The sequence below is a fragment of the Hyaena hyaena genome, unplaced genomic scaffold (assembly GCF_003009895.1).
Source record: "Hyaena hyaena isolate Hyena2069 unplaced genomic scaffold, ASM300989v1 scaffold_6, whole genome shotgun sequence".
NCBI lineage: Eukaryota > Metazoa > Chordata > Mammalia > Carnivora > Hyaenidae > Hyaena > Hyaena hyaena.
In genome coordinates, this window is record NW_024080638.1 from 7,139,478 (window position 1) to 7,153,266 (window position 13,789).

Below are 13,789 nucleotides of genomic sequence, written 5' to 3' on the forward strand. Positions count from 1 at the left end.
AGAATCCTACCAGGTCGGTTTAGCCAAGAATCCCCCTACCCATGATGTCTCCTCTGAGTGATTTTCCGGCACTGACCCCCACTCTGCTCCTCAGCTATAAATCTCCCATCTGCCCTTACTGTATCTGGAGGAGCCCAATCTTTCTCTCCTTCTGCAACAGTTTTGAATAAAGTCTTTTTACTGTTTCAGTAAGCGTCTGAATAACTTTTTTTTTTTTTCTTTTTTTAACACTATGAGACCTTTGGAGTGAGCTCTAAGGCACGTATTTTTGCTGTGCAGTAGCCTTGGGTTTTTACCTGTTAAATACAGAGGACAATGGTATCTAGAAGTTCCAGAGAGAAAGAGGGGTTTTCATGTGAGAAGAAAAGTTTTAGTCATTGTCCTGCCACATGTGGCCTAGTGGGCCCTGAGCTCACACAGCACCCGCAGAGCTTCATGTCTGTCTGTGGCTCGAGAGTTCATAAATATCAGAGTGAGGGCCATTCACAGAGGTCTCGCAGCAGCTAAGGCCACAGGAAGGGCTGAACATCCTTGGAGGGGAGGCAGTGGGATGCATGGTCCCTCTCTCACCAAAGGACAAGCAGAGTGAAAGGTCACTCAAAAGCTCTTTTCAGTTCAGGGCTGTACATAGAAACACCTGTTAGAAGCATGAAAAGTAATACTTTCACCCAAATACACGTGTGTGCGCAGAGGAAACAGTGAAGGGATGAGTAACAGGAAAGGAAAGCAAAGGCAGGGGGAACCAAGAATTGAGAAAAACAAGTAAACAAGAGCAGTCAAGTTAAAAGCAGGAAAATGGTACCAAAGAGAAATGGCAATTTGACAAAAAGAAAAAGGACATGGCTGACTGGAAGTGAGGTCCTGGGCAAGTCTCTGACTCTCTCTGGGTTGCAGTTTGAACCTCTATAAAACAAGAAGGTCAAACCAAGTGACCTCCAACAGCTCTTGCATTAGTTTGGGGTTTTATGTGGAAATACTAACCTTGTCACAGAAAAAAAAAAAGAATGAATTCCATTTACCAAATATCCACTGAGCACTCAGCCGAAATTTTCTGAGGTGAGCTTGAGGGCAGAGAACCGCCTCCAGGGATGAAAGGACTTTGATTATCTCCCTTTAGGAGAATTCTCACAGGGGCGACAGTTAAGTAAGAAAGAAGTGAAGCAAAAGAAAAACAGGAGAGTCGAGCCTTGAAATGTTTCATTGGAATGAAAGTGGCCAAGTGAGGCCTGCAGTACTTGGTACCCGCTTACAAAACCCACGATACTCAGCCCCAGAGATGCTCTCAGATTTGTGGAGGCATAGGGCCTAGAACTCGGTGGGTGCTTAGCAGATGGCAGCTGCTACCACTGGTGTTATTACTAATGTTTCTGCTATTACGGACAGAACATCTACCAGGTTACAGGCACTGGGCCAGATGTTTCTGTTTGTCAATATGAATCACGTGGGTGGATTAATAAGCTAACTCACGGGGTTGGCAAACCCTGACCCACGGGCCAAACTGGCCTGCTGCCTGTTTTTGTAAATAAAATTTTATTGGAACACACACACACACACCCCCATTGATACCCAGTATAATCACATGGCGAAGTTACTAAAAACAAAGGTGCCCAGCTGCCACGTCCAGAAATTGCCACAAAAGAACTCACCAGCAAGGGCGAGGCCCCTAGCTGCCTGTGTGTCAGAATCAAAAGGAGCTTTTTAAAAGTTCAGATTCAGTCCTCAGCTAGATGTCCTGAATTAGAATCTCAAGATAAAGTTTAAGAAAATGTATTTTTTTAAAAAATATTTTTATTTATTTCTAGGAGAGAGAGAGAGACAGCATGAGCAGGGGAGGGTCAGAGAGACAGGGAGACACAGACTCTGAAATAGACTCCAGGCTCTGAGCTGGCAGTCAGCACAGAGCCCGATGCAGGGCTCGAACCCACAAACTGTGAGATCATGACCTAAGCGAAAGTCAGACACTTAACCGACTAAGCCATCCAGGCGCCCCAAGAAAATGTAGTTTAATCAAGCATCTCAAGGGTTCTGAGGCAACCAGACTAGAGTTTGGAACAACTGATCTAGAAGTTCTAGTAATCATTTTAGACCTGAATAACAGGTCTAAAAGCTAGACCAAACAACATGTTTACATGTCCCTGCCAGGCCTATGGATAGATGGAAGGAAGGAAGAAAGAAAGAAAAGACAGAGTAAAGGAGAGAGGAAAAAATAAAAGTTGAAGAAGGAGAAATAGTAAAAAGTATGGTTAATGGGAGTGGTGAAGTGATTCCAGTACTGTTTGGTGATGCCAATGTTACAGGCTGCTGACCTTGACCCAGGCCTGACGAGTCAGCCACAACAAACAAGGGATGGTGGAAAGTAGCAGTGAGGAAGGATGGCGGCCAGGATGGAACAGGGCTGTGCAAGGCAACGCACTGTTCCTCAGAGGGTAAGAGGTCGGAGGTATTTCTTCCCTGGATACTATGGCTAAAAGAACACAAAGAATGAAAAATTGCATGGGACTCAAGTAAGGAATCTTTATCATTATCAGACAATGAGGAAGTGAGTAAACACCACAAGGTTACAAAATGCATTCAACTCGACTTTTCAAGTTTCCAGGAAAAATTCAAATAGAAAATGTAAGTCATTTCTTAAACCTGAGGTCACAGACAACTGGGTCAAGAGCTCTGAATGGAGGAATGGCAGCCCAAACAAGAAGGGGTCTGCTCTGGATAAACAGCATCGCTGGAGCAGAGACGGGAGGAGTGAGCTTCCGGAACAGTCGAGCCCAGCCCAAGGTCCACTAGAGTCCTGCTTATAGCTACTCCAGGAACAGTCAAGAGTCCTGCTCCTGAGCTGACTGCAGCCAAATAGCAGGACTTCAAATTGCTCTGGCAGACGCCGATGAAGGAACATACTAACCAGCCTTAAATTTCACCATAGTGTTCGTTATGTGGCATAGGAATTTTTTGTGGTGTCAACAGAATAAATTTCGTTTTCTAATAAATGATGTAATCCTCACCTTAATCAAATTGCTAAGATCAGGGATAGTGTCTGAGTCAACCTATTGCAAAGCGTTATTAGAAAACAAGTCCGGATGGTGGGTATACTAAAATCTGCTGGATGCTTTCTGGTTCTTTTCCCAATGATGGCAACAACTTTTGCTGAGAAGGAGATTGATAAGTGCGTACACAGGCCCACTCCTGAGCTCTGCAAGTCCTGATGGGCTTCTCTCTCCCTCGTTACTTTACCTTCTCCTGTTCAGCATGCAATACTCTTGCCTGTGTGTTTTCCGTGGCTGTCTGAAGTGAGTTGTTCCTCTTCTCCATCATCAGGTTGCTCTGCTCTACATACCTGTGAAATAGGGGAAAAGACACCTATCAAGCACCGAACGTATACCAGGCACAATCAGTGCTCACAACACTGCTCTAAACCTTCAAAAAACAATCTGAAAGCATTTTTATTTTCCTTAGATCTGCAGTAATTAAGTTCGGAGGTAGGAATCGGGGCTGGAGGTATTTCCTTGCATAATGAAGAGAAGAGGAACTGGAAGCATGTGTGGTGGGGGAGAAGGAAAGAGGAGAGAAGAAATGAAAGCCTTTCTCCCCTCAAAACTCCCCCCCCCAATTCTCCCACCACGTGGGAACCAAGAGACCCTAGAAAAGAGAAATACGAAAGAATGATTTTCTTTCTTTCTTTTTTAAAAGATACTATTTTCTTTTCTTTTTAAATGTTTTTTATTTCTGAGAGAGAGAGCGAGAGAAAGAGAGAGAGAGCGAGCAAGCAGGGGAGGGTCAGAGAGAGAGGGAGACACAGAATCTGAAGCAGGCCCCAGGCTCTGAGCTGGCTGTCAGCACAGAGCCCTATGTGGGGCTTGAACCCACTAACCGTGAGATCATAACCTGAGCCGAAGTCAGACGCTTAACCGACTGAGCCACCCAGGCGCCCCAGAAGAATGATTTTCTAAGTGAAATGCTATATGCTCTGACATGTTCCCCTGACCAGACCCCTGATATCTTCAGAAGGATCCAGAAGAATTATACAAGGTTTGGGTTTTATATGGAAATCAGTGAAGTTCTAGTTGATGAAATAGCATCAGCCCACACAGAAGAGAGAAGACTTGATAGTATTCCTAAGAGTTTTTTACGTATTAACACCACTTTTACAGATGAAGAAACTAGGGCCAGGAGGAACAAACACACACACAAAACCACACAACAGAAGAGGAGGAGAGGCTGGATTCAAACAGAGGTTTGCCTTACATCACAGCCTACTGTACTCTTTCCACCAAAATGCCTCTCAGAAACAAACAGTAATTCACATGACAGGCAGGAAACAAAGAGCACAAGTATACATAAACTACGCTAAACAAACATGCTTATCTAACTTGGGCATTTTCAAATGAAATCCTCTGTCCATCCTAGCCAGTGCCCCATACCTGTCATTACCTCTGATTTCGTTCAATCAGTTCACTAATCTTGTCATTCTGTTCTTCTATGCGACTACTCTTCTCTAGGACTTCTTGCTTCAATCTTTCATTTTCCTAAATTCAAAATATATGATGTATAACTTAAGTTTTTATGAGAAAAGTGCCAGATGTAAGGGAATCAACTTGAACTGACAATTGACACTTACAAATTTTGAGATTAAAACACTAGAATTTATGTCCACATAGATATGATATCGGAAACATTGAATCATACCTGATGGATACAAATCACTATGCCCGACAGATTAAACAAATGCATAGACGTAAAATCAAGCAAAATTCCAAAATACAGTCTAAAAGAAATGTTTTCTTGTGACTCTATACAGATAAGGCACTTGGACCAAATTAGGCCATAATGGATTTTCCAGATCTTTCCAACTCAGTGTGCCATTTATCACACGCTCTCTCTCTGTGCTGCAGAGGTTTTAAAGGGTAGCGCATCCTGAACGAGACGGGGGCAGGGCCTTCAGGCTGTGATCTCTTCTTGATCCCTCTCACCTGAATGATTCGTTGGATGTTGCTCATAATCATGCTGGTTTCCATTGTAACCGACACGCTGGGAAGCAGCCGGGAATTGCCAGCACTGTGCTTCTGTAACTCTTCAACCTGCAAAAGGGGGATGCAAGGACTCTGTGAGAAATCTATAAATGAAGTAATATTATTTACCCAAGATCTGACCACTTTTTTGAAGGGGCTAATGAGTTTCCGAGACAATCTCGAGCATAGGCAGAGTTTTCTTCTGCCAACTGGATTCCAAAATAAGAACTAACCTTCTAGAGAAATAACTACTAAGTACTAGGAATACAGGAAACCAAGGCAGAGTTTACTTATAGCCTTGGTTGTGCCGTGTTTGCAGCACCCGTTCATTCCCCTACTTTCAACACAGCCCCAGCCCTGACTTAATCACCCTGGTTATGAGATGATCCATTTTATCAGCCACTTTGCTGACTGCCATTCGAATTTCAGTGTTATGTTGCCGGGCTTCAGTCAGGAGAAATGAAGTCATGTCACTGGATCCTAAACAGACAGAAGCCGAAAAGAACCGTATGAAACTGGAGCAGAGGAGACTGGATGAGGAAAAGCCAATAGTTCTTTCAGCAGAGTAAAGAAAGAAATTAACAACATCTCAAAATACTGGGAGATGCTGTAGGTGATCCACACTGTCGAGAAGAGAGAGAGGACACGGAGGAAAAGGGCTCCAAAGCTAATAGTAAGGAAGTTACGCTCCTGCAAAATGCACTGGGAGAGACAGTCCGGTCCACGGGCACAAGGATGCCCACTTCGGTCTGCCGTAGTGCCAACAGCTCAGATTAATTCGCCACTCATCCAACTGCATGCCAGGCATTCTACCAGGTACGAAGGATTCGGCAACGAATGAAACCTGGTTCCTGCCCTTGGCGAGCTCCCAGTCGGGTGGGGAGACTCATGTGTAAACACATTATTACAACAGAGTGTTTTATGTGTAAGAGATGGACCATGTACAAGGTACAAAAGGAACACAGGGAAAAGCAAAGATTAACTCTCTGGTGACACACGTACACAGTTCTGTCTGTGGGAGGAGGGAAGGAAGGGATGGTAACAGGGAAAGCTTCACAGAGGAGATGAGGTTTGATGGCTTCCTGATGGAGAAGGGGCAGGACTGCCAAAGAAGCATGCGTGAAACACCACCCCCCCCCCCGTGGGACCATAAATTAGGTCTTAGGAGAGGCTGGCTGCTTCTCACCACTGACCTAAGACAAGCTGCAGAATAAGAAGGCAGGATTACCATATTACCATGCCAGCTATCTACATTTATCTTGTTTTGGTTTTTAAATACAAAATTTACATTTTGTTTTGTTTTTTTATATACAAAATTTATATTTTATTTTTTATACCAGTGTTTTTCTTATAGACACTGGTACATGCATGGAAGATATCTGAAAAGCTCCCCAAGTAACTGTTAACAACAGTTTCCTACGGTTGGGGATATTAATGATGGAGGCCAGGAACTTTTCACTTTATACTCCTTTGTGTTGACTTTTTTGTCAGAGCTTATTATTTTCATAATTTAAAAATGGTCACGAAGTAGCTCCCATTTGAGATACTGAACACCCCTAATTAGTCACCATACTTTCTCCCAATTTCCCCCAACATTTTACTCTCTTACTATTTTCTATAAATGCTACGGAGCCACTCTGACAGAACAATGGCAAAGGGCTAGCAGGAGAAAATGCAAAAACAAAACAGAAAGTGGGCATAGCAGGCTTTTGTGGACGATGGAAACGTTCTAAAATTGGATTGTGGTGAAGGTTGCACAATGCTGTAAACTTACTGAAAAAAATCCTTGAATTATACACTTAAAACAAGTGAATTGTACAGTATGTAAATTACACCTCAAGAGAACTATTTAAAAAAAATTTTTTTTACGTTTATTTTTGAGAGAGAAAGAGAGAGACAGAGTGTGAGTGGCGGAGAGGCAGAGAGAGGAGACACAGGATCCAAAGCAGGCTTCAGGCTCTGAGCCATCAGCACAGAGCCAGAAGCAGGGCCCGAACCCACAAGTGGGAAGATCATGACCTTAACCAAAGTCAGGATGCTTAACCCACTGAGCCACCCAGGTGCCCCTCTCAGGAAAGCTATTTTAAAAATTTTTTAAAAAGGGAGAAATCTATTGGAGTGAATATGAAAACAGGTTGGGAGGAAGGGATGCAGAAGATGAGAAACCAAGGGGCCCACTCCCTACCTGGAAAATGGGGAGACTGAGAGAGTGGTGTGGGGTACAGGGGCCGCACAGGCTGCAGCTGGGAGGCGACGGCTGACGCGGGGGGATAAGCGTAAGCTTGCATACCTGCATAGGGCTGAGAAAATGCCAAGTTATGGTCAGTTTATAAAACATTCACGTCTTTCTTTTCTGCTTAATCTGTCTTTGATGGCACAAAGAGATTAAGCTGGAAGGAGACTGACCTCAGTAAAGCTGGAGACAGAGGAGACCAGGTTTGGTACTGGGTGGGCCCTGCAGCAGGAGAGTTATCTGTGTCATCCAGCAGTGCCGGGGGTCACTAAGGTCCTGCCCAGAAAGCAAGGGCAGTGTGCCTCGGGTCACTCCCCAGTCCTCTGGCGGTTATGATTTAATTAAGGAGGGATCCATCTCCCAGCCACTGGGCCTACTGATGGTCTAAGAAAATTTAGAACTAAAGAAACATGGCTGAGGGTCCACAGGGGTCACAGGACAGGTATTCATTGAGATTTCAAAGTAAACCCACCAGTCTCTGAAGGATGCCTCTCCCCTGCTAGATTCTGATGCTCTTGTGACCAAGAGCTTTCATTCTATCCTGAACTGTGGTCAACTATAAAATGAAAATAATAACTCCACTCAGGGTTGTTGTGAAGACTAGATGAAGTGATATATAGGTAAAGTTCCTTACAGCTGGTAAGTTAAGTGCCTGGCAGATAGTAAATGCTCAATAAACAGTAGCTTTCATTTAAATGATGATGGTTATTCTTCCTTGAGTTAAGGAAATCCAGCTCATTTCCAGGGGTGAATAAACTACCTACCCAGCCATTATTAAATACAAAAACAAAAACAAACCCCTCAGGCTATAGGGTAGTACCTGTCCATTTTTTTTTTTTTAACTCTGACACACCCTGTCCCACCAAGGGGCCTAGCTCACCAGCTGTCACTCCCACTCCCACCCTTCCTATGGATCACCAAGGAAGTGAGGCCCTCTTATCACGATGGTATGTTTTATCCACCAAATGTGTCAGGGCAGAAAAAAGAATCCACTGTCCTGGCGGGAGGCAGACAGGCTGCTGCCACTGCCTTCTGTGAAACAGAATAAAACCTACTTTAGGAGATCCCTTTTGGAGGATAACTGGAGAAAGAGTTCAGCTGTATTTTCTATAGAGACTCCACCCTCTACAACTAACAGTTCTGCTAAGTATAGTACAGAATGTTAGTCTATCAGCTGCTAGAAAGAAAAGAACACGGAGGACTTGAATACACACCCCTCAAGGAGACGGGTACAAAGAAAAGAAAACAAATGCTGACTGGGCCTTTACCATGTGCCAGGCTTTGTACTGGGCGCTTTGCATGTCCTCACATTTCCACTTTACAACAGGCTGTAAAGTAGGCGATCCTTTGCCTGGTTTAGCGATACGATAGTGGTGGTTCAGGAGTGGGGGGGAGGGACAGATTCTGATGTGGGGAATCCCTACTGTACAATGTGTGCAGGAAGGTGAAAAGGCACTGACGAGAACCTAGTACGGTACAGCTTATACCTGATGTGGTTTGAAAACGTTGTTACCTGGAAGGACTGGGCATTTCCAGACACAGCCGAGTGGGAATCGAGAGATGCAACTTGCATTAAGGCAGCTGAGGGTGCTTGGAGCCCGGGAACAGATGGCTGAGGTGCTAAGATAAGACAAGAGTTTTCACTGTTATCCACCCTGTCCTCCTTGGTAGAGGTCTGGACTAGAACTTGACATACTACAACACACTCCAGACCCGAACACTCTCCTCATGTCACCTACTCTCCTGAAACCAGCTCTACTGGAATCTCGGGAACAGGCCAGTAGGAGGAAACTGTGGGTGGCGGGCACATGTGACCCAGACCTAAGATCCCATCGGCTGATGGGAAGCACAGAATTACACGCGGGAGGGGGGGGGGTGTCTCCTCAGCTGAGTGCACACCCAATGCCCCACAGCAGCCAGACTAAATCCATCTCCAGGGCACGAAACGCCCCACCCAGAGACAAACTGATTAGTTTTACACTCTCATCTATTCTCAGTACTGAAACAATGCAGCCTAATGTAAGGAAGAAGGATGATAACTCTGGTGCTGACTTAATTCAAGGCCACAGAGCCGGAGAGGGAGCTTACCTTGTGAGGTCACCTGCGGTAGCACTGGATGCGCCGGCTGGAGAGAGGGCTGCATGGATGGAGGTGCCAGGGGCTGCCCAGCTCCTCGCACAGCATGCACATCCTAACGCAGGAACAAGCATTTTGGTTACTATGAATGTGGGTCCTTAAATGAAGACTGTGGCAGATCGTCTACCCTAAACCTGCTTACAGCCAGTGTTTTTAGGCAAAGAAGAGGAAGGAAAGCAAGAGTTTAGGGTGTGGGCTGAGGGAGATCCCTTCCTCTGATAAATCATATCAAATGATTAAATAGAGTTAATTTCCTCAAACATTCTAAGTTGTTGATGCTTTAGGGACTAAAGCAGCTGAGGTGACTGGTCTCCAGAATGCATCATTTTCCAAACCAGCAGTTTCCTTAAAACTGACCTAGTCTAGGCGCCTGGGTGGCTTAATCGGTTAAGCGTCCAACTTTCGCTTAGGTCATGATCTCGCGGTTCGTGGGTTCGAGCCCCGCGTTGGGCTCTGTGCTGACTGCCAGCTCAGAGCCTGGAGCCTATTTCTGTGATTCCCTCTCTCTCTGACCCTCCCCTGCTCACGCTGTCTCTCTCTCTCTCCTAGAAATAAATAAAACATAAAAAAACAAAACAAAACAAAACAAAACCAAAACCTGACCTAGTCTGTTCCCAGAGAACAGGGTTCTCTTGCAAAGAAACCTGGGGAACACAGTGCAGCCTCTTTTCTTCTGACAAATAATCTCCACAGACCTCAAGGTACTCACTGAAAATCAGACAGAATAGGATTCACTGTGTCTCTTTTTAGGAGTGTTTTTCCCCATTCTTTCTTTTCATAAATATCAAAGCAATGTTGGTCCCTACTGTAATTCTAAAGAAAGTTATCCTATGAACATTTGCCCAATTCGTACAAGGAAAGGAAAAATCTGGGGCACAAAATATGGTGATTGTGATCTGCTATCTTACAGTTGGAAGGCCGAAATCTCTTTGTCATTCTTGTACTTTAGAACTTCCCCTTGTCCCCTGATATTCTCAAAAATGCATTATGCATTTCTGGAAAAGTATGACAGTTTTATATCACTGCAGCTCTAATCCACCTAAATGTCTAACAACAGAATGAAAGGAATTTGACAAATAGAGCTAACAGAACACTGAGTTGCCTTTGAAGAGAACAATGCTTTATCTACTTATGTTAATTATATTATTTACAGTGAGTACCTATAACAAGAGGCCTCAGAAATCCTGTCCTCCTTTAAAAGGTTAAATCTACTTAGGGCTTGGGGCACTAGGGTGGCTCAGTCTTTAAGGAACCAACCCTGTGATTTCAGCTCAGGTCATGATCTCATAGTTGATGGGTTTGAGCCCCCTATATGGGGCTGCATGGGATTCTCTCTCTGCCCTTCCTGTGAGCTTTCTCTCTCAAAAATAAATAAATAAACTTTAAAAAAAAAAAAAAAAGAACTCTTAAACTTTAAATCTACTTAGAGCTTTGCCAGGAAGAAATAAAACAAAATGATGAAAAATAAAGCCTATTTTGGAAAAATTTTTTCTCTTTTCTTTAAAAAAATTTTTTTGACATTTATTTATTGTTTGAGAGACAGAGAGAGAGAGAGTACAGAAGTAGGAGAGGGGCAGAGAGAGAATGGGACACAGAATCTGAGACAGGTTCCAGGCTCAGAGCTGTCAGCATAGAGCTCAACGTGGAGCTTGAACTCACAAACCATGAGATCATGACCTGAGCTGAAGTCGGATGCCCAACCCAAGTGACTGAGCCACCCAGGTGCCCTGGAAAATTTTTTCAAGAGCATCACCGTTGCTTTGTTTTATATCAAAGTCAAAGAATCCTAAAAATCAATCTGTTATATGTTTCAGTTCAACTGAGAGAGGATGATTTTATTCAATAAGGACCTGACCAACAGGAAAAGAGCTAAGTTAGAACTAAGCTACTTTCATATCATATACCAAATTCCAGATGGAATTTTGGAATTCCAGCTTTGGCCCAGGTTATAATCTCTGCTGTCAGTATAGAGCCCTCTTTGGATCCTCTATCCCCCCCAACCTCCCCCCCCCACCCCTGCTCACCCTCCTGAAAGTAATAAATAAAAAATTAAAAAAAATTTTTTTGAACTTTGAAACAAGCATACCGTATACAAAGCCAAAAGATACAACGGTGTGATCTTCAGCAAAAGGTAAGATCAGCGGGAACACTAACATTTCTTAAGAGAATCTAGACAATCAACCAATATGAACTGAGCATCTTTTACGGGCTGGGCCCCATGCTGCCTCAAGTGTGGTTTTTATTGACAACCGAGATTCTAGAAGGCTAAACTGACAACTTAAAACTTGCCTGTTCTTGTGGCGGATGTAGGAGATTGCTTCCACTTCTTAGGGGAAGTGCTAATCACAGTGGAAACACATGTACTGATATCAACCTGCATCATTTTGTGTTTTTTGTTTTTTAGTTTTTTAATGGTTTATTTTTTTCTGAGAGAGAGAGAGAGAGAGACTATGAGCAGGGGAGGGTCAGAGAGAGAGGGAGATACAGAATCTGAAGCAGGCTCCAGGCTGAGCTAGCTGTCAGCACAGAGCCCGACGTGGGGCTCAAACCCACGAACCGTGATATCATGACCTGAGCCACAGTCGGACACTTAACTGACTGAGCCACCCAGGTGCCCCTAACCTGCATCATTTTGAATATAAGCTTTCCACATGATTCTGGGTTACAGGCAGAAAAAGTAATAATTTTAACCAAAAGAACACAAGGTAGAAATGTTAGCACTCTTCATTCTAACACAGCCAGGGGGTCATACCTCGATTTCTGAATCATTGGACTCCACCTGTGGCGGAAGGATGGGCAGCATGGGCTGGCCCATTTTAGCCATTCGAGAGATCAACTTGGCTTTGACTATGTCAGGATTCTAAAAAGAGAGGAAAGTCACAAAAATCACTATAATCAAGGTTCACTACTTTAGCTCTATGCCTTTGGCTTTTAAGTCAAATCCTTCAGTAAGCCCCGCTGTCGTATCGATTACAAATTATTTCTTCTATAAAATAAGAATTAAAAACTTCTTACCAAAGAAAGTGTACATGGGTCACAATTAATAATAGCAGTAAAAAATAATTCCCTATATGTTGGAATGGACAAAGGGTTCCACAAGTATTACTTCATTTCAATCAAGTCTCCCACCAGGCATAATTCTCATTTTACAGGTGAAAAACTACATACAGATCAAGGGAAAGAGACATTTTAGATGACAGTACCCTCTTCATCCCTGAGAGCAATTCAGCAGACAGATGTTCAGAAGAGATTTGGGGAAAGAGGAAAACAGGAACTCTTTGTTCCAAACTCAGATTCATATAACTGACTTGGCATTGACTACACACTAGTCCCTGTGCTGGAAGCCTCTGTATCTGTTAAAGTGCAGGCTTCAGAGTGGAGAGTACATACCCTGAGGGTATACATGATGATCTATTGGGTATAAAAAGAAATGATCATAACCTCTATTTTTGGATTATTTTAAGCTATTATAAACATGAGATATTAAACTTGTTTATTACAGGGATGGACATTATTTTATATAATTTGTAAACAGATATATATTGGGAGCACATGCTCATTTTCTCTTAACTGATTGGAGGGACATAATCAAAGAAAGTTGGATCCATCAAAAGAGGACTAGATATACCATATTCACACAATGGACACTCTGATCTAGAGAATAAAAAAAGAATGAAGAAACTTTCAATATACTAACATGGAAAGATACTGTTATATATACTATAATGTAAAAAGCAGGGAAGACAACATATATGCCATTTTTTGTGAAGGGATGGAAAAACAGAATATATGTTCCTATTTGCTTGCATCTGCATAAAAAAGTATTGAAAGAATATATATGAAATAAAAGCAGTAACCTAAAAGGAGAGGGAGATTGGATAGGATACATGGGCCTAGGGGCGGGAGTGAATCTTTTCAATGTATATCCTGTTATATTGTTTTGTTAACGGTACCATATGAATGTAATCACCTATTCAAAACAAAAAATAAAAATTTACATGTAAAAATTTTTTAAAAAGGTGAGTTTTGCCTCAATTAAAAAAAATAAAACTGTAAAAGACAAAAGAAAATTTGCAAAAAGGTTGAAAACCACGTGTTTACTGGAAGTTATTGAAGCTTAGAAATAGGAGACAATAGGGGCGCCTGGGTGGCTAAGTCAACCTGAGCATCTGACTTCGGCTCAGGTCATGATCTCACAGTTCGTGGGTTCAAGACCTGCGTCGGGCTCTGTGCAGACAGCTCAGAGCCTGGAACCTGCTTCCGATTCTATGTGTCCCTTTCTCTCTGCCCATCCAGTGCTTACACTCTGTCTCTCTCTGTCTCTCAAAACTAAATAAATGTTAAAAAAAAAAAAATAGGTGATAATAGTAGCTCTGACTAGAAAGTACCAGAGAACCCAAACTAAACAATGTTCGTG

The 13,789-nt window shown here is 43.1% G+C and overlaps 1 protein-coding gene across 3 annotated transcripts in view; it reads right to left on the reverse strand.

The window, feature by feature from the left end:
- FKBP15 (FKBP prolyl isomerase family member 15) overlaps positions 1–13,789 on the reverse strand; it is a 54,323-nt gene that overhangs the window by 13,570 nt on the left and 26,964 nt on the right. For 2 of the 3 annotated variants that reach the window (XM_039239885.1, XM_039239877.1), the window contains exons 12-19: positions 12,125–12,232; positions 9,325–9,427; positions 8,750–8,856; positions 7,189–7,303; positions 5,374–5,483; positions 4,965–5,072; positions 4,426–4,520; positions 3,229–3,331 (exon numbers count right to left, since the gene is read on the reverse strand). In XM_039239885.1, the coding sequence (XP_039095816.1) occupies positions 3,229–3,331; positions 4,426–4,520; positions 4,965–5,072; positions 5,374–5,483; positions 7,189–7,303; positions 8,750–8,856; positions 9,325–9,427; positions 12,125–12,232 (849 nt within the window). The remainder of the gene's footprint in view (positions 1–3,228; positions 3,332–4,425; positions 4,521–4,964; positions 5,073–5,373; positions 5,484–7,188; positions 7,304–8,749; positions 8,857–9,324; positions 9,428–12,124; positions 12,233–13,789) is intronic. The other variant, XM_039239892.1, reaches the window with a different exon arrangement.